General features: G+C 38.6%; 1 protein-coding gene across 1 annotated transcript in view; it reads left to right on the top strand.

Annotated features, from left to right (window-relative positions):
• The first annotated feature begins 13,308 nt into the window (after window positions 1-13,308).
• The window catches only part of LOC139717011 (uncharacterized), a 123,108-nt gene continuing 114,071 nt past the window's right edge, over window positions 13,309-22,345 (top strand). Inside the window, exon 1 of the mRNA XM_071628528.1 lies at window positions 13,309-13,368. Within this exon, the coding sequence (XP_071484629.1) occupies window positions 13,366-13,368 (3 nt within the window). The 5' untranslated portion in view covers window positions 13,309-13,365. The remainder of the gene's footprint in view (window positions 13,369-22,345) is intronic.

Below are 22,345 nucleotides of genomic sequence, written 5' to 3'. Positions count from 1 at the left end.
ACCTTGTTCCCTCAAGAGGTTGGTGTAAACCTTGTGAAGATCAAGATAAACCCCACAACAATTGCCTTTGTCATCGACTGGATTGTGTGAGGTATTTAGCCCCTCTCATTTCCAGAGCCCAGAGTCTTTCACGAGTTTACATCCTGGGATTAATTTGGCTAACTGTTGAATGGATGAGTGGATTGGTGCAGTATTGATTTTACACCAAACTGTGATTGAATGGGAAGAATAACGTTTGACAAGTGCTTTCCTGTTGCGAAGATGAGGAAGAAGAGAAAAGGAGAGAGAGAAAACTCCTCTGTATCTCTTGTCTATCAATAAAAGTGTATAGGAACAATGCCAGTCCTATCAACCCTTCTTCTCTTTGTCTTTGTATTTTTTATCCCTTTCTTGTATACTCTTTTCTGTGCAAGCACTAGCACTAGATGTTTGAAAAGAGTAAAGGAATTTCCCCCTGCAAAGTGGCTAAATTGCTTGAAGATGATCTCGACAACTCTATTCAGTGGAAGTCAGTATTGAATAGCTTGTTACGGTTTATACAACAAATGCCTGGTACTAGATGATCCAGTATTCTGCTGTAACTAGTGCTACTTAAGTATCTAGTCCTGTGATTGATACTAATATACCTCCAGTTTCAGGCCGAGGATTGGATACTGTATCATAAGAACCAATGCATGCATCATGTGCTTATTGTCATGTCATTACTGGGTGAACAGTATTTTAAAGTGAGAACGCATCTTTCAGGAGTGTTTTCTCTATTGCATAGGCAAGAAAAGAGGAGATGTAGAACAGTGCTTCCAATACATATATACATGCATACTCTGTCTCAAAAAATTGTTAATATAGATCCTCTTTATAATGCGGTGCTCCTCCTCAATATTAAACAATATAGAAGGAATTCTTCAATTTGCAGAACTGCAAGACCCCATTTTTTGGCTGTTAATGTTGTGCTACAGTGTTTAAGCATAACATAGACCAGTGAGTAGTTCATACTACTATGTAAATCAAAATGATGCCTAGCCCCATACTGTAAAAGTGGATATTTTCGCTTGACTAATAACTCTATCTGTGCCATGGACTGTGGAAAATGTGTGCAATGGTATGGGATTTTTTTATGCCAACGAGCACTGAAAGCACACAAAGTGTTCAATTTATGGCAAGCTGTATAGATCTTCAGAAATCAGTTGCTGTATCAAGCTATTGCATACCTTTTATCATCTATTACTTTTTGTTGATGGAAATAAATTGATTTGAATTGAATTGAATGGAATGGAATGGAGTGGAATTGAATTGAATTGGATTGAATTGAAAAATATTACCACTCATATTTCACAGTAGGAAGAAGCAAGCTACCTGAACTGTGTTCAAATGGTCCAACCTGCTAAAGAATTCAGTGTGTATACGAATCACCTCTCAGTACTGCATTTGCTTCTGAACACTGCAAGTACATGTAGCTGGTCAGCTGTATGGAGACTTATTGAAAAATTTTCTTTGCTATCATTATTTTCCATTTTGATAGCCTTCGTAGACTCTATGTGGCAGAGATAGGGTGATTTCAGGTTTCTGTGACTTAAGTTTTCCTGTCTTCGTATCTTTTCATGGCAGCACAAATTCAAGCTGAAGCATTTGTTTTGTGAAGCAATTATTCCTCACACTTCTTGTGGGTTACTCAAGATCAATAAAGAGAGAGTGAATATTCTGTAAAGTGAAGAAAAAGAATATTGCTTCTAGCTCTACAGAGAAGTCCAAGATTGGAAATGCAAGGAGTCAAAAGTCTGCCACAAAATGGAGCTCTCATCTCTACAAAGGGGGGGGGGGGGGGGGGGGGGGAAGAAGCTAACCCTAGATTTCAGTTGACCATCGATATTAACCCCATTGCATCACTGATGCAAGACCTATTTCACTAGATGACCACAAGTCGCCTGACTGGACGCTGGACAAATCCCTCTTCCCCATTGTCCGCTCGACCCATTCATCAGCGTTAATTTACAGTGTCCAATTTTTTATCCTCTATGAGGTCAATTCCCTCTGGCCAGGGGGGAGACTCATATATTGTCCAGGGTTAGGGTTCCTCTGATTTTGTTGTTTTGTTTTCTCTCCAAGGGGTCAGTCTGGCCCGAGTGGTTGTATCATATACGTAATTGGCGGTCAGCGTCGCCCAGCGGTCATTACTGTCATTACGCATGACTCATTGAATGTGAAGCCATGCATGGCATGAAATTGGTGTTCCTATGGGGCATGTACGTGAAAAAGAAAAGAAAATTCTAGAAATTATGAGGGTAAAAGTCCTTTTTTATGTGAAGGGCAAGGGAGTACCTATTAAGCATGTAGTGAAGGTTATAATTTTTTTATTTCCCCCAATTCTGCATATTTCATGATAATTCTCTCAAGATTTCACATGTAATATTACAGAGATGCATGTTTTCTTCTTTTTTTTTTAGTATCAAGCTTTCAAGCATATTACCTGAAGGCATTGGTTCTATGGTGTGGTCACTCCCCAAAGAGTTGATATGTACCACTCTGCTTTCCGTAAGCAGTGACTTAACAAATGAGAAGTCAGCCTGTTTCTTTTCATTCACCTTTATTTCTGAATATCCATTAAGGATGACATCTTAGCTGTGGGGATGATGCTTATTGTCCCAGGCTGCGTGCAGCAGAAAATGGTAAATACCAGAATGGACATTGTATTAAACATGCAAATGTAGCCTGCTCTATTTCATGTGTGTTGTAGGTGCATTGGTAATCAATAAACTACTATCATTTTTTTTGTTATTCCTCTACCTATCAAAAAAAAAGAGGTATAATTGACTAGCCAGATAAAGTGATCAAAACTTATAATTGCGATGGTCAGCAGTCTACATTTTTTCATGTATATTTTGCTGCAGAGGTCTGAATTAGGATGTACAGTGTATCTCAATAGAACCCCACTCAAGTGGTGTTTTGGCACAGAATTTATGGGCAAGGGGGGGGGGGGAGGGGATTTTCCCATGCATACACATGCACGACATGAAGTCATAAAGTGAAAGTATTCCCCTCTGCAGAATGGTGAGTGAGGTCAGAGACAAATTTAGAATCGTGACTAACCTATGAGCCGCTGCACCATGCACGGGTGATAGCCCACCACAAATCATAACAATATCTCGTTATCAACGTGAGCGACCCCTCCCCCCCCCCCCCCATCCTCATCTTATCCCCTTCCCTTCTTTCTCCGTCTTCTGCTCCTTCTCCTCCCGTGGACATCTTCCGAAGAGGGGAGCGTACTGGTGATGTTTACGGCATTTCCCTGACCCTCGTAAAACCTGCAATCAATTTGGGAAGGACTATCTATAATGATCCTCGTCAACTTTGGAGCGGAGTCGCAGTGGGATTCTATCTTTCTTCTTTTTTTTTTTTTGGTGCCCCCGTCTCGAGCTCTCTTACCAGTGGCGACGATTCATCTGAAACAGTGACTGATGTATCCCGTAATCCGAAGGAATCATCTCTCGACATTTGAGACGGACGGCATCGCTCTCGCGGTATATGGCAACGAACAGTTCGTCGTAGTATGTTCCCTTTTGATGACGAAATCACATTTCCCCTCCAAATCTGCGAGTGCTCCGCGTTGCGATGTGCTGCGATGATGTTTCTGCCGGAGAGCCGAGGGGCCTGAATTTAAAGTAGTAGCTGTACGACTCTAAGCAATGACAGAAAGGCATAAGCTGACCTGTTTCTGGTATATCCTTCTTGCTTCAGACCTCTGCCACTTCGCTTGCATTCTTAACCCTTGTACGACGGCAGTCTTGAACCCATCATTGCAGAATACATGCATGTGTGTGTATAGTAGAGATAGAGTCTCATTGCAAAGACAGTTTGTCTCTTAACAGCGGGGAGATATTGCAACTGATTGACATATTGCCCTACATCGACGTTAATAAGCACTGAATTGATCGGTGTTAGGAATAAAAACTACAATGTGACGAAGAATTTCATCAATTTTAGCAGGAAGATATGCTGGAGAATCTCTACAAGGCATGCAGGCTAGCATGCTGTATGATTATGAAAGAATTCATCAAATTTGCCCTTGAAAGTCTATATAAAGCAAACTGTAAGAAAGGTTTCCTTCTTTAAGAGACTTTTAGCACAACCAGAAATGTTTTCAGCATGAAGAGGAATAGGAGTCAGGAGGACATTTGGAAGAAAAACAAAATGAAGCAGAAATGGGCCCTGCATAGACTGACAGAAACGATATATATATATATATATATATATATATATATATATATATATATATATATATATATATATATATATATATATATATAGAAGTATTGCAACAAGTTCACTCGGTTGACATCAGGTTCATCCGTATTTTATGAACCTGATGTCAACCGAGTGAACTTGTTGCAATACTTCTGTCTAAAGCTCTTCCTTTGAGGATATCGAGCACTCTTCATAGAAGGATAGAATCACCAAGTGTGTATATATATGTATATATATAGTTTGACTTTAAACATGAATTAATTTTTCAGGCTGAGTGGCTCAAAAACATATTCCCGGGTTCTTGAATGCACACTGCCTATTTGCCAACCCGTTCAAAATGTGTAGATACAAAAATTGTAAAGATATTTTCATTGGTTTTAGAATTCGCACTAGCCAAAAGTAGCTTGAAATACAAAAAACAAATAATATAGCGTATAATTGTACAAGGAACACAAAGTGTACAAATCAGAATTATCATCTTAACTGTTTATAATTTCTATAGAGATGGTGAATGCATATTGATAGCTTGGAAATGCATAAAAACAATCTTAGCTGTAAAAAAAGAAAAGACACCAGACAGGCCCTGACTGGAGTAACAGAACATAATACATTTCAAATGTGTATATTCAGGTAAGAAGAGCATACAATCTTTGTAATGTAAATTTTGCAATCGTTCATCTGATAGTGAACCTTTTCATTTCTGCTGGCATATTATGTCAAGGAAGTTTAATTGCCTTCCACCCATTGAGATATCTGTGACCGCACACAGCTGTTCTTTTCTGTGCACCTCGGGCCTAATCAAAATGACCGCCTAATGACTCTGGTAAATGGTCAGTCGCTGGCATTGTCCCCCCCCCCCCCCCCCCCCCCCCCTCCACGAAATGACTGGAGTTAACCATGCTGCAGGCGGACATTTCTTTGTTCGGCATGCAAGCAGCATTTCCTGCACACAGTTTGATTGCAGCCACATATATTATCATTAATTGGAATTTCGTGTGGAGGAACACAGCTGTATCTGAAATGAAAGTTACATCACTGGAAAGACAGTATAATATCCTATTCGAAAAGATAGTGTATGTTAATAAGAAAACAAATGGTATCCATGTACCAGTAGTTTCCATGGTTACTGGAGTGTACAATAGAAATTATGATAGATCAAGATTGCTATTCATTGATACTGGAAGAGTCAAGGTCGCATATGCTGACAATACTATTTTTTAAATTTTGTTATGTCTTGTACTTTTGATCAATTTATTTACTTGTCATATATTTTTTTCTTTTATATCAGAAATAATTGAGAAATGAAGATGGGATTTTTAAATGCAGTGAATTGTTACATCAGTGTGTCCAAGTTCCAAGTTTGTCTTGACCTCTCCTACAAGTAACTCCGGAGCCGGTAACTTCAGAATCGCTATGTTACTTGGTCTTCATAGTGTATCTGTCTTTATATAATGAGTTTACTCAGCTGAGTTTAAAAAAAGGGAGGAAGAGAATAAGCTTATTTCTTCTAAGGAAAAGAAGACAGAGTAGCAAGCCCCTGATCCCAACGATCTTCGAGAGCCGTGCTTCTTAGCCGATGAATGATGGCCGCTCTCCTGGGTGGTTAAACCACCCCCTCTCTAGCTGTATCTTCAGCGTCATCCCAGCAGTCTATCCATCTTGTTCTCCCAAGATGCCCTCCGCCCACTTCAGGAGGAGGAGGATGGGAGAAGAAGACTAAGATGATATGATGGAGAGCGGTAGGTTGTGGTCAAAAGGAGGGGAAAAAAAACTGACCACTGCTTCACCATACCATTCTACACATAAACATGTATGCATTACATGATAAAGTACTGGTATAGAATACACAAATAAGCATAACGTCACTGGGGTGACAAGACCTTGTATCTGCAATTTTGGTGAAAATGACTTTTTTTGATTAATGGTCAAATAATGGCTTAAGTGATGTCCTGTCCAAATCCTAAATGTCTTACCCCAAAAATGAAGCCACCACGGCATGTCCAAGGAATGGCTATCCCATTTGCTGTAGTGCTTTGGCCACTATGTTTTTTGGCTCTCCTGAACCTTTGACATTTGGTAGATACCAGGTCTTGTCACCCCAGCTACGATTAACACACATGCGGTAACTGATACAAGTACAGGTACAGAATACACAAATATGCACAGACACCACAATTAGCCTTACTTTTGAAAGTGAATATGAAAAAATATAAAGGACAATTTAGTGGTTGTATCATATATGTAATTGGCGGTCAGCGTCGCCCAGCGGTCATTACTGTCATTACGCATGACTCATTGAATGTGAAGCCATGCATGGCATAAAATTGGTATTCCTATGGGGCATTTACGTGATAAAGAAAAGAAAAAATCTAGAAATTATGAGGGTAAGAGTCCTTTTTTATGTGAAGGGCAAGGGAGTACCTATTAAGCTTGTAGTGAAGGTTATAATTTTTTTATTTCCCCCAATTCTGCATATTTCATGATAATTTTCTCAAGATTTCACATTTGATATTACAGGGATGCATGTTTTCTTCTTTCTTTCTTTTTAGTATCGAGCTCTCAAGCGTATTACCTGAAGGCATTGGTTCTATGGTGTGGTCACTCCCCAAAGAGTTGATATGTGCCACTCTGCTTTCTGTAAGCAGTGGCTTAACAAATGAGAAGTCAGCCTGTTTCTTTTCATTCACCTTTATTTCTGAATATCCATGAAGGATGACATCTTAGCTATTGGGATGATGCTTATTGTCGCAGGAAGCTTGCAGCAGAAAATGACAATACTAGAATGGACATTGAAACATGCAGATGTAGCCTGCCCTTTTTCATGTATATTGTAGATGCATTGGTAATCAATAAACTACTGTTTTATTTTTCTATTATTCTTCTACCTATCAAAAAAAAATGATGATAATAATGACTTGCCAGATAAAGTGATCAAAGTTAAAATTGTGATTGTCAGTCTACATTTTTTTCATATATATTTTGAAGAGGTGTGAATTAGGATGTACAGTGTATCTCAGTTGAACTCCACTCAAGGGAAAAAATATAAAGGACAATTTATGTGTATATATGACAAGCATGATATGGATTGTATTGTATGAAATTTACAGAGAGAAACTAATGTAGTAAGGCAGCTTTGATTATTTAAACAAAAGATGCATTTGTAACTATTACAGCGGTATGAGATATAGATGGAACGACGTCAAAGTCTTCAGAGTTGAGTAATGATAAGATGCTGAATGGAATTGTAAACTGCTCGTATTTCGTGGCAAATATCCCACAACCTGGCACGCCATCTCGGCTGTGAGGAAACATGAGCTGCGGAGACAGCTCAGAAGCTTAGCTGGTGAAGGAAAACATGATGGCGAATTCTGACAACTATCAATCTTTTGTTGGCATCTCGTAACTCTGCTGACAGCGTGGTAACATAGTCCAGATCACGTCAGAGATATGCCGTGTGGAGTTTGAGGGAGAATGCATGTTATCTTTGCGGTTGCCTCAACTTAAACATGTTTCTGGAAGTCATACTCGTAACATAGCTCATAGCTCATATTTGCAGTGATGGATGATCAATTCCTGTGGTAAAATGGGCTGACGTTTGCATTTGCCATTTGAGGACAAAGTTGTTTGCTGTTTCTGACTGTGATGCTGCTGTGTGTGATAAATGACCTGCCTGTTTGCGAGTGATATGTTAAAATACAGGGCCTGACACACACATCTTTCTGTGGTGGCCCCTTAGGGCTATTTAAACCTTTAGATTTGTAGTTGTGATGGCCCAAAATTGACAGTGTAGTCGAAATCGCAGGTACCGGTAACCGCATATACAATGCTTCAAGTGTCAAATGCTAGGAGTGTTCTGATTGTGATGTGTGGAATTTGCCTGAATATGTGGCAGAAGGATCTGGGACTAAAATGTGTGCCTACAGCTCAGTGGAATAATTTTGGTTAATGGTGGGTTAATCATAGGGTAGTATAATACTCACGGATGAATTGAACCAATGCATTTTGTCATGATGGTGTAAAAAGTGGTGTTGTGGATAAAGTGTGTCATAGGAAATTGCTACAGTTACATGTAGTCATCCCAAACTGTATAAATTGAAAGGTGAATGAGATTGACAGCAAAAGATTATTAACCTGTTGAGGATGGGCTAATTTTGCTACGTGTATTTCCCATAGACCCATGCCCGAGTATACTCAGGATTCATCCTCAACGGGCTAAGCAGAGGAGTGGAGATATGGGCTATGAGTTTTCTTCAGTTTTGTCTGCCCTCCGTGCAAATGAAATTCCATTTGTACTGAGGGCAGACAAAAGGCATACCCCGTGAATGAGATTTAATGAAAATTGCAATAGTAAAGGATAAATAAACAAAGATTGAAAGATGAATTGCAGAGATGTGCATGTTCATGAGCTACCAAAGCAATTGAAGCAAGGAAATGTACGTGTTATGTAAATGTCGGGTGCTGTCACGCCAAAATAAACGCTCCCTCACATTATTCGCTGGGTTGTCTCGGCTGTGTTTCTGCTCTGCTCTGGAATAGCAGTTTTTATTGTGAAGACGTGGCAGTTGACTGGACAGGCGATTTAATGAAGATGGAGGCGTAATGGGACATTTCGGCTACGTCCACAGGGCGGTTCTTACCTGTCATTATTTGGGTATATGTCCGAATCTTTCTTCTGTGTGACGGATGACCCACTTCGAACCCGAGAGAGGGCAAATTTGCCCCCTGAGTTAAGACGAGGCGATCAATCTTCCTTCCAACCTCAGAATGGAGAAGAGCAAGCGTCAGGCCCGTAGCTACAGCAGATAATGACATGTCACACAAATTCAGAGGAGTTAGACATATTAGATGAGCAGATCTCAAGTGTCTTTTTTAAAATCTTGCTGTACTCTGTGAAGAACATACTACTTCATGATGTTGTCAAAATCCAAGGGACTAAACTCTCTTAAGCCAAAAGTATTGTTTTGTTCTTGGATTAGACATATGCTGACCATTTTAAAGATTTGAATGTGACTTGTTTCACTGTCATTTACAGTGACATGTATTCACACATCTATCCAAAGTCCATTGCAATTTAGCAAAAGATCTTATCCCCTTTCAATTGTGGGAGATTTGAATGTAACTCATTTTTTTTTTGCAATATTATCATCAGATGACCTACACATACTGTATGTGTGAGGAGACATCCTCTTCATATAAAGCCATGATATAGAAAATTGTCAAGACCGAATTAATATGTCAGTCCAATTGGAAAGGTGAAAGCTGATACATATTGTTGCTGTTGTTTTTGTACCTTATAGACATAGAAAGAGATAGAGGGTTAGTTTTTAGCAGTAAATCTTGTCTTTGAGAAATTTCAGGACGGGACTTTTTTTTCAGAACCAGTGGTAAATGCTACCATGTTACAGGTTTTATGTTTGAAGTGGGTATAGATGACGGCATAGCACAAACAAGATTAATACTTTCATTTTGTGTACAGAATCTGACTGGATGCTTGTAAGTTTTAATGTGTGTGTCTGCTTGTGTTTGGATTGTTTTATGTATATTTTGTGTATATGTTTTTTTTGTTGTTTTGTTTTTTTTTTGGGGGGGAGGGGGCATCTTATGCATTGACAGAGATGTGATTGAGATATAAGGCCTTATCTCCATAAGATGTGATTGAGATAAGGCCTTATCTCCATAAGATGTGATTGAGATATAAGGCCTTATCTCCAGGAGATGTGAAATTATCATGTATTTGTGTGACATGTTTTTGACGTGACATAGCATTCACCAACTCGCCAGTACTCCTGGATATAAATTGATACTTCATGCATTCAGTAACAAAACATAATTGCAGCTGGAAAAGCAAAGTGTGTTCGGGGGGGGGGGGGGGGACGAAATGCTTGGTGAACCGATTAACTGAGTCCACAATACTCATATGCCCTGAATTCCACGTCCAATTATGTAACCATATCTAGGAATGTGTTTTTCAACCATATCTAGGAATGTATTTTTCTGCTATATACATTGTATGCCAATCCCTTGTCCTTGCTTTATATAGTGGATATAGTCTAGGCAACCTCAAAATATGAATATTTTAATACTTGGTGAAGGTGGATCAACCACAGACTTTTTTCTCTCCTTTCAAAAATTCACTGTTTGAGAAAACCTCTGCATATCCTTTGAAAGACATGTGGAGATATTAATCTCACACTGAAGTCCCTGTTGTGGAGGAGATGGATCATGCTGAGACATATGTCTTTGTGAGTTTGTTTAAGATTGGAAAGGGGGGGAGGGATAGTGACAGGGAGAATGGAATAGAATGAGAAAGAAACAAAACCAGCAGAGAGAGAGAGAGAGTGAAAATGCTAGAGAAAACAAAATTAAGGAAAGAGAAAATGGGAGAGAATTGAAGGAACTGAAAAAAAAAAAAGATATCCTGTAGCGATTGCAGTGAGAGAAGGAGGTGACAGAGGGGAACAAAAACTTTGCAGGAGATTTGGAAGTGTCTGAATAGGTAGATTAAGGGGGAGGGGAGCGGGAGGAGAAAACTGAATGGCATCCCGCTGCCGCTAATGAATTGGTTCTATTGACCGTCACGCATCTTAATGGTCCGTTCACTTCGCCGTGTGAGCATATACTGGAGGATGTGCATTTCGCTTTCATCTCGAATGCCTCGCAGTTTACGTTTCCGACTGCGAGGTACGAGCAAGCGTCGTCGTCCAATTGTAGGCACTTTCCCCCTCAGGTGTGTTCAACGTCGTTGGGGAATTACCAATCCAAATCAAACGGTATAAACGAGAAGACAGAGAGAGAGCCATCTTTGCCGCTCCGTTCTTTAATTGAGGGGAGAATCACACGCCGGTATGCATAGCTGCCGTGCAGTGATGCTTAAAGGGAGTTGCCATGGAAACGAGAAGATAGTGTTGCCTTCGTATCACACGGATAAGAGTGCGAGTGCTGTGTGTGTCTTCATTGCATTATAGATGTCATTATTTGTTGTGAACCTGTGTGATACTCTTTATTCCTATCTAATCTATACCCACAAATGTACACATTTCAATTCAAATGGGAGGTACACACAACCAAGCACAAAGTGTACCTCAGTATCCATTGAGTATACTGTACGAGCTGAAATTTTCCCGTACAGATGTTTTTGCGAATTGCTACATGGAGGACATTTTTGCGTGTTGTTAATTTCACTTTGCGAGGGTCTAACTGAACTTAGCTATTCGCGCGTTGTTATTTTCGCGTATTGTTATTTTCGCGGTTCCAAGGCGATTCGTGAAATTTGCGAAAATAAAACCACCGCGAAAATTTCAGCTCGTACAGTACTTATAGCCCATTGTGTGCTTTAACTCTTCATGTGCCATGGTGGAAACCCCCTATGTGCCACATTATTCTAGCAAACCAACATAGTCATGCTTTGAGAAAACATTCTGCTTTTCAAATCTATGTCACTGCTATATAGATTTCTGTTAAGCTGAACAGGCACTGAGTAAAGCTGTAGAGAAAATGCCAAGCTTTGCTTTGATGAAAATTTTATTAGAAATCGATGATTGCTTGTCTTTGAAATGACCAGTAGCTACATAACTGTAAAGGCATGACCTTTACACACAAAACAGTGACAAAAACTTAGAATTTGCTTGATAGTCATACAAATCTATTAGGGATCACTGCTTGATAGTCAATCACCACATAACATGCAAGCTATATGTGAGACCAACGGAAGTGCGAGAAAAGCTTTCTTTGTATTGCGGCATTTGGCGATTTATCGATCGGTTTGGGCGGGTTTGTGGGTTTGAGTAGAATATGCGAAGTTGGCACGCCGTCGACTAAGTCGGACATGCGAAGGTGGCACATAAAGAGTTAAATGTCAGTTGGCACAGAAAACCTTATGGCCTTGTACACACTGTGTAAAGTGTGGTACACACTGTAAAGTGTGGTACACACTGTGTAAAGTGTCGTACACACTGTGTAAAGTGTGGTACACACTGTGTAAAGTGTGGTACACACTGTGTAAAGTGTCATACACACTGTGTAAAGTGTGGTACACACTGTGTAGAGTGTGGTACACACTGTGTAAAGTGTCGTACACACTGTGTAGCGTGTCTTGAACAGAAAGGGTTTGAAAGAATCGATTTATATAGATGTGTATGGATGTTTATAGCCATGTTAATCTGGTTTGCCATGAGATTAGTTTGATTCTTTGCCTGGGAAAACTGTATCACTAATTATAACTCAAAAAAAAAAAAAATTTCGAAAAATTTTTTAAAGATATATTCTCAGTCATATCTGTTGTACATTTTCTTATGTATTTGGAATTCAACCTTATTAGTCTAAGAATGAAGAATTATCTATGATTCTAGTGCTGAATGTTAAAAGACAAAATCAATAAGCAGAAAAATAAGAATTATATACATTGCTGCATAGTCGTGATACACTCATTATATATGGGCTTGTCATTGCCTAGAAATGTTAAGAAATTGAAAAAAGCTAAATCATCCCCAATTCTTTATTTTGGATATTGTCAATGCTGCCTACAGTTTTGATATACTCTTGACTCTTTTATTACTGAATAAGAGATGATCAGAAGGAAATAAATCATTCCAGATGTGTTTGTAGAATGGAATAAAGAAAGCAATTGGGTTGACATTAAAAAAAAATTGAGATGGATGATTGAAGATAATCATGTCAGCTAGTGAAGTGTAGCAATGCAGGTCACCAGGTTGATTACACTTCATTTGATAAAGGTTTGCATTATACAGCATTCATTGTTTGCTGAGAGTAATTGTTAGAGCATTCATCTCAACTGACCTTAAACCGCTGAGGACGAGTACCGAGTATACTCGGGCAGGTGTGTATGGGAAATGCGTGTTGTAACAAAATCCGTCCGTCCTCAACTGGTTAACAGATTATGACATTTATCGAGCCCAAATGTGCAAATGTGGGCTATAATGTTCACATTTCATTTCAAACTTCATGAACAAGGCTGCAGGATTGATAGAGAATGTTATATGTCATCAACATTTTCTACATGTAACTCCATGTAACTTCTTTCTATTGCACACTTTCCTATATCACAGAGAGAAGCTGTCAGTGGCCCGCCTACAGAGGGAGCTATCCAAGGCTAAAAGTGAAGGAACAATGGTGAGTGAGCACCTTTGATTTTTTTTTTTTTTTTTTCATATTCTGTCTGCTGAATTGTGCAACAACCTGTGTGTGGTTCCTTTGTTCCATCATGGAAATGGATGTGTTAAAATTTTCTAAGACTTTTTAGCTTCCATGGGGAATGTGAATGCAGTATAGAAGAAATGTAATTTGGGTAAGGAAAAAAAAAGGTCAGTGGAAAAGTGGATAAAAGATTGTTGTAAATGGAGTGTTTGATAATATCTCCATATCATCTTTCCATTGACATCTGCACACCTAAAGTGGACATTGAATATAAGAATGAACAATTGTGGTTATGAATCTTATATAAAATGTATTCCATGGGATTTCTTGCATTCTAGGGCACTGGCTGTGCAGTTTTCTCCACTGATATCATGAGATGTACTTTCAGACCATACAGAAATCAAAGCTTGTTGCAATGAAGTGACATGGTTTACTGCGAGTCTGCTGCAAACTCGTTCAGCTTGCACAGGCCTACTTCCAGTTTGGAGCCTCATGTATATCAGAGTAAGCTTGTAGGTAGCAGATCAGTAGCATACATGCTCACACTTCTCATGCCAAACATCTCACATCAGGCTTGCAGGGTAAAAACTCCTATGGCGCGATGCCTTACCACCAGCTTGCAGTAACCACAAGCCGTGCATGCACATTGCAAAGCTTGTAAAGTTCCCGACATAAGTACACTGTAACAGAGACGCCAACCAATATGATTTTATAGTATTTAGTGTGATAAACAGAATGAAATATGATAACGCGCTATTGCTCCTTGAAAGTACGACTTTTCATCTTTCGAATGAAAGAAAAATGAAGCCAAGATAAACTGCAAAAACTGCAGAAAACCACTTCATCACATAGAAAGATGTAGTACTAAATTCCTGTAACCCCTTTCAAAAATGTTGAATGACTCACCTAAATGGGCAGGAAATATGAGGATGCTTTACAATTTTTTTCATCAATGTTGATGGAATAGCAAACATATTACTTGCTCGTTCTTACCAGGGAAACTTTCTTTTTCTGACATTTAACTGGCCCAGGGCCAACGGGGCAGTGATAGAGTCAAAATTTCATGAAAATCTGATTTTCCTTTCAAAAAACTGATTTTTTTTTTTTTTAAGGATATTCCATCTATGTTTTGTTTTTGTTTTTGTTTTTCTTTTCTTTTCTTTTTTTTTAACATATGAAAAGGTTGGCATCTCGGCTGTAAACTCTCATGTGAATAGGTGGTGTTCTTGATAGGCCACTATCAATATGTTTTTGTAGGTCAGATCTTAATCTCTTCAGGTGATGATTTATTGCATACTTGTCAGCCGATCCCAAGATTTGATAGCGCATCTCCTGTGAGAGTGGGAAAAATAAAACTTTAATCAAACTCGGGAAGTAACTTAGACTAAAATATAATAACAGAATAAAAAACAGCAACTGTGTGTGACCCAAGACAACAATCAGACCCACTTAGAGTGCACACTGCTCAGTCTGGACAAGCGATTAACCCTACTAGCAACAATGCTCAGATCTAGCTTGTGTGTGTGGGTGAGGGTCAAGATGTTTGGGAGTTGGTGTGTTAAGGTGATCTTCAAAGCACCGATTCAGCAATCTGAGATTGATTTAAACTGAGGAAGGAAGGAGTTGGGGGGGGGGGGGGAAGATGTGTAACCCTGGCATAGATACCCTTCCCCTCTTGTCCCCAGCCCTCCCAGAGGTGCAGACAGTTTTGGGAAATTTCAGGATATTGTTAAGAATATGTATTTTACTGTGAGGATGTTGCTTATAGTCTCAAAACAAGACTGTAGATATTTGTTTGAAATCTCAGTCTGTCATATCATGAAGGTATTTTTTGTGGTCACACATTTTTCATAAGTGATGTTCATCACCTGGGTGTATTTTGCATATTACTTTCAGAAAATGATATTATTTTTTTTTCTGTCTGAGGCAGCAAGATCTGTTGTTGGTATATTGTCAAAGTGAAATGATATCAGACAAATATGTTTCTACATAATTATCCTTTGTCTAATGAGAGCAAAGATGGATGATTAATCATTACTATTATCATGTTGAATTAAGTTATATGATTTGATAGCTTTTGACACCATTTGTGATAGTTGATATAGTCATAGCGATGTCCACCTTGGTCATTGCACCAGCACCAACAACTGGAATGTTCATCAATGGCATAAATCATTAATCATGTTTGTCTGAATTATTTATGAAGAGACTGGTCATAGATTTGAATATCATTACTCACGGTGGGAGAGAAAAAAAAATGATACCTGTGGATTGTTCCAAGACTAGGCCAGGAGCAAGCACCTTAAAGACTTCCTCAGTGTGCAGAAAATGTGCCCTTGGCATTAGCGACTTTAACTTCACACTCCGGACAGCCGCGAGTTGAGAAAATCTGACCGACAATAAGCTTGTAGTCATCCTTTCTGGGCCCTTGTTGAGATCTGCATCAATAGGAGTTGATCAATGTTGCGAAGGGATCTTTTCCTGAGATCGCATCGATACCTCTGTAAGCCGAAGATCCATTGTTTGAAGGGTGCCAGGGGAAGGTCATCAGGGGGACAGCGAAACTTTGGAGCAGATGATGGCGGAATGGGTGCAGAATGATGACAAGGAGAATGCTGTGGGGGATTTAGGATTGGGGCAGGGGGTGAGTGTACAATACTTCAGATAAAATGATGAAGATCAACATTCAGGTCCTATCTCAATTGACTTTGTTGTTGTTGTTGTTGTTGTTGTTGTTGTTGTTGTTGTTGTTGTTGTTGTTGTTGTTGTTGTTAACATTTCTTGTGAGTTTGTACATATTTTATCAACTTGTCAAGATACTACATTTCTCCAATCTAAGGTCTGCAGTGATATTTAGTGTTGCCAATTTAAAGGACAAGTCCACCTGCATATACATGTGGATTGAGTGAATGCAGCAATATTAGTAGAACACATCAGTGAAAGTTTGGGGAAAATCAGACAATCCGTTCAAAAGTTATGAATTTTTAAAGTATCTGCGTAGTCACTACTGGATGAGAAGACTACTATAGTGTATGACGTCATATGCGTACAACCATATAAAGAAAAGAAAAAGAGAATTTCACAAAACTTTACTTTTTGAATTAAGTGAACATTTCTTCGACTTGTTACTGACATATGTTAAGGGTAATATTATTCCCCCTGCCTTCTGAAAGAGAGAATTCAAGTGTTCTTTTGTTATGCGAGAAAAGTGAGAATATGTTGAATTTTCTTTATTCTTTCTTTATATCGTTGTACTCATGTGACATCACAAGCTATAGTAGTCTTCTCATCCAGCCTTGAGTGAGCAGAAACTTCAAAAATTCATAACTTTTGAACGGATTGTCCGATTTTCCTCAAACTCTCAATGATGTGCTCTACTAATATTGCTGCATTCACTCAACCCACATGTCTATGAAGGTGAACTTGTCCTTTAATGATGACAATATGATAATTTTTTGCTGCAATGTTCCCCCAGGAATTGCTGAATTTAACATGAAATGTCACACCATCCATTCCAAGGTCTTAAAGGGGCATTCCGGACGATTTTCATAATTTCACATCATGTAATACATAAATCGACAGCTCCATGTATAGATTTGTGGAATTTGTTGTGGTCCTTGAGCAGAGAAACCAATAAATTAAAAATCTTAAACAAATTACATTCAGTTTCTGACAGTGTTGATGACATCAGATCCTCATATATTTCAGAAATGTAGCAGTGTAATTCCATTACAATACCGCTTGCTCAACAAGTTCACCTGTGAAAAAATCTATGCATGCCTTCTTCTTTTGTTCTGCTTCCTTAAAGGGACGCAGTCCTCACGAAATTTAACAAAATATGCTGTTGTTGATACCTCCAATGAACTACTTTCATCAAAAACAAACTTTCAAATCACCAAATAAGCTCGTACATTTCGGTTAAAAAAGTGTGACTCTGCAAATGAGCAAGTCTTGGCGGAGAGTCATACGTCATCGATGCACAACTCTTTCCAGCGGTGTTCTGCTCGTCATCCCTAGTTATTTATAAATACATGTTTACTATTTATTTTTATATTAATTGTATATATAAATAAGCTTGAATATTTTGTTTGAAATAATAAAACCACATATTGTCACATTTTATGAAAAAATCAGATGTGATCATTTTGAACACTTAAATTGGTTTTCTGAGGCACGGCTGTCAACTTGAGAGTAGGGCGTCAATGACGTTGCACCTTTTGGCAGGCTCTTACACGATCGCTTGCAGGAATTATTTTTTAAAAATCGCGTACGGAGACAATTTTTGATGTCCACGCGTATAAATTGGTGAAAGGTTGTATTTTTTACTCTTCTTAATTATCAGTACAGTGAAAATCTCAGGACTGCTTCCCTTTAAGCCCCAACTCATGCATTCCTTCGGTGAGGCTACTATGTCATCATCCTTGTTCATTGCAATTTGTTATAGATTTTGAAAACATTCTCATTCCTCATCCCAATCAATACAAATTCTGAAAATCTGTGCTCAGTTTGACTGATTTGTAATTGTTCAAATGTAAAAGTCTGAAAATCATCCGGAGGTCCCCTTTAACTGTGACATTTGACAAATTGGTGTTGGTTTTTTCTTTCTTCTTTGGGAGGGGGGAACTTTAGCTGTAAGATGTCATGGGTATGATGGGAGAACATGAGAGGAATTCCTTAGAGCATGAAATATTTGCATTTCTGGCTGCCAAGCTGAAACATGTTGGCTCAAGAATGTTCAGCTTTACGGCACTTCCACCATCCATCTGTGGATGCATGGTTCGACGAAAACTGGAGTGCTTTTAAACGACTCAGCCAAGCAGACGGAAGGGATTCCTGGGGTATAAGGACATGACTCAGTCGTCATGAATTTCAACAATGTTCACAGGGAAGAAATGTGCAGAATCGGCATGTCGAGAGGACACAAGTCAAATGGGGTTAGGATGATATAGTCATCATCGAACAAATCACGAGGGATCATGTCTTTTCAAAAGTAATTTTGACGAATGTTTTTAGGTGATCCGAGTATCCTTCGGATCACCTTCTGTATCTGTACTGATTCTTTCTTCTTCTTTATTTCTTTATTTCTCCGCAAAAGTTGTGCAGAGGTTAGCTCAGAAAGTCCGCTGCCTATCAATTTCAAAATTATATCATGATGCATCATGTCCCAAAGACGACAAATCTAATGTATCATTGTGATCAGTCGACCGTGACGTCACTATGACGTCATTATATGAAAACACATTCTCAATCATATCTCATTAATGGAATAGAGTTTTTCAATGAAATTTACGTCACATATATTTAATATATATAACATATATATAAGTTATGCGCATTCTACTCATGTTCTCAAAATTCATATTTTCTCTTAAAACGTGCGCGTACGCGCGCGTTGAAATATTTGTATGCTCAGATCGAGCTCAAAATTTTTTTGCACACGTTTCAGACCATTTGGAGCATTTTTTGAAAAATTGAAAAAATCGGACGGACGCGTACGCGCGCGTACATATACGCACGCACAGCTCATATGCAATTGAAATTTCCCGTTTTTTTCACTCGGATCGGATGTCTGAAATGTCAAGGAATATTCATACCAAGTTTAAAGTCAATCCGACTCAATATGACGTCATACGGGCCCGTCAAAGTTGAAATTCCGCGTGCGCGTTAATGGCGATATACAGTGCAACTATGCCAAAAAACTGCTAATTTTAAATCCGATTTTACTCGTCAGGATGGACGGTGACCCCCCATTTTCTTTACATATTTTGAAAGCTGATGAGTTGTACATGTCATTTCATGGGGTGGCAATGCTGACAAAATGATTAAAAGATAGCAAATTTCTTAATAAAATAAAAAAAGTAAATTTTCAAAATGACGTCATCAAATATCAAGTTCATTCGAGCGTATCTCACTAGTCCTTTGTCAATTTTCACTCAGATTTCAGTATGTTGTAGCTTATTTAATGTTCTTTCAAACATAACATTACTAAAATTTAATTGGATAACGATATCACCTCGTAAAAATGGATTGAAAGTAACCTTGTCAAATTTGACCAGTTTACGTGTTATCTCTATGGGAGTGCAGTTTTCCTGGAAATGAAAATTGACATGACTATCTTTATCGAGCACTAGCTCACGTACCCTTCAGTAAATTTCTCCCAGATTTTAATATGTTGTAGCTCAGACTTTACGCTACCGTAAGTGTGCCCTTTGTTTTTTCATACGATGTCGGAATCACGTCAAAAATTTTGGTTGAAATTCAGGCTTATCTTCAATGTATTGAGATATTTCTTTCCTTCTGCAACTTTCTTTGCAATAACTCAAGAAAAACGGCCTCTATCACTTCCATATTTTGCACATGTTTATTTCATGTCACGTCAATTATTTCATAAAATAACAACTACTTGATCGGACACCATCTTGGGTATGTAAATTAGGGTCAAAGGTCATAGGTGTTTCATCCTGTATCTTAGTGAATACATGTCCTATCTTTCCCATATTTCGCACACGCAAAGACCATGTTACAAGGATCATTTCACAAAATAACTACCTTTTACTCAGATGCCATCTTGTCTGTGCAAATTGAGGTCAAAGGTCATATGTACTTCTTTTTGTATCTTCGTTATGACGTGTTATCTCTATGGGAGGGAATTTTTTTAAATGTGAAAATTGACATGATTGGCTTAATCGAGCACTAGCTCACTTACCCTTTCTCCCAGATTTTAATATGTTGTACAGTAGCTGAGACTTTGCGCTATCGTTAGGTTTGATTTCGTTTTTTCATACGGAGTCGGCATCACGTCTAAAAACTTGGTTGAAATTAAAGCTTATCGTCTATGTATTGAGATATTTCTTTCTTTCTGCAACTTTCTTTGCAATAACTCAAGAAAAACACGCCCTATCACCCCCATATTTTGCACATGTTTAGTTCATGTCACGTACATTATTTAATAAAATAACAACTACTAGATCGGACAACATCTTGGGTATGTAAATTAGGGTCAAAGGTCATAAATGTTTCATCTTGTATCTTGGTGAATACCTGTCCTATCTTTCCCATATTTTTCACACGTATCATTTCACAAAATAACCACTATTTCATCAGATGCAATCTTGGGAGTGCAAAGGTGGGTCAAAGGTCATATGTACTTGTTGCTGTTTCTTCGTTATAGTGTATACAGAATTTGGTACCAAACATGGCAGATATGACTCCCTTTGCTAAATGAGAATGCAAACATCACACGGCCAATGTCTCTAAACACAGATGAAACTTGTATGGTCATGCCTATTGCGATCAGGACTCGAATCATTGATAAAAAAAATCGGATCACCTTAATTCGTCAGTGATGACAAATTACAATCTCTAGTTTGCTCTTATGTCTCTTTGAGCAACTCTTTGATTTTTAATTTGCTCTTCTTGAAACAGAGTAGCATGGTCTTCGGTTACTATAGTGACTGGCCATTAGTTCATGAGACCACACAGAAGCAATGAGTCACATTCAAATGTGCCAGCTCACCGCGCTTAGTCCCATGTGTGTCCATTCGTGTGGGCAAGTAGCCTTGAGGGCTCCTTTGCCACATCCATACTTAATCACAGGTCAGGTTGCCATCTGGTTGCTATCTCAGCGAGGAAATCATAAAAGCAGTTCACTTCCCAAAAGGTTTGGTTGACAGTACTTTTGCGTCTCCTGATTGCAGAGCTAGAGATTAGAGTTAGCACTTGCAAGAATTAACAATTGTTCCGTTGTTCACACTGTTTGGGTCACATTAGCAGGAAAAGATGTGGATTTCTGGTGATTGTAGTCTTCAAGCTCAGCATGCCTTTAGAGTGCTTTGATCTAGAATTCTGAGTTGTATTGTGGATTGCAAAACCTGGCCATAATCCGTAGAATTTTGAAGTGTGAAGGAAAAAGAATGACAAAATGATTAAAGACAATTGAGCAACATTGTGAGATGAGCAGGTGTCAACTTTTGTTTTTAAATTCTGGTAGGGATATGCAGTTTGACCACAGGGCTAATTCCTCCTCTTGCATATAAATGTAAAAACTCCATTGATGGCAGTTCTATTCAATTTATGTAATATCGTGCTGACAATGCTGTGCTGGTGCACAGTGCAAGCTCTGTTTTGTTGTACACAAAAAACATAGAGCATTATCTTTATCTCCAAACTACCATAGTTTTTAAGATCTTCTCAGCAATTTTTGTAGCTGATAAAGATATATAAACCATAAGCCTGAAAATGTATTTGTTTTGTGATTTGACCATTGTTAGTTATGATGAAAAGATGTAAAAATTCTGGCATCCAAATTGTAGTAATGGTCACATAGAAAATTCTTTGGAACATCTAAGAATATTTGAGTCATGGCTAAAAAATCTTGAGTGCTAATAAAAAAAAAGTTTAACCAAATGAAATTTCAGACACACTGTAAAACCAAAAATTTGCACATTTCACGTGAACCAAGATCAGTGAAATTCAAATGCATGCAAAAGTTCTTGTCTACACCAATATGCTTTAAGTGCCAGTAGCAATTCATGAAAATTTCAGAAAAAAAAGGCTGGATAATGTCTTACTTTACAGTACTCTAATTTGTCAACAGCCCTGAATCTTTTTTTTTTTCATCTTTTGTATTAAGTTTTAGCTAGAATTTGATATGTACTGTTCTGACACCAACCACTACCAAGCACTGCCATCATGGATGAAATATGTCGTAGGTATAAATGGAAGGTGTGGAAAAGTGGGTCTGACACCGTGTGGTCTGAATTTCTCGAACAATACAGTGGTGAAGAGAGAAGATAGCGTTACCTGTGAATTAGCGTGGAAATATGTGGCAGGCGTCAGGCGCCTAATAGATGGGATTTAACGGCTTGGAGTGCTGAGTGAGGCTACCTTTATCTAATCCCTCCCCCTCCCCCTCCCCCCCCCCCCCCCCCCACCTCCCAGAAAACACCTCAAT

This window comes from Diadema antillarum, unplaced genomic scaffold (assembly GCF_040938485.1).
Source record: "Diadema antillarum isolate AM-2024a unplaced genomic scaffold, OU_Dant_1.0 scf00000071, whole genome shotgun sequence".
Taxonomy (NCBI): Eukaryota; Metazoa; Echinodermata; class Echinoidea; order Diadematoida; family Diadematidae; genus Diadema; species Diadema antillarum.
Note: the sequence above shows the minus strand (reverse complement) of the source record. Positions and strands in the feature narration are given on the sequence as shown.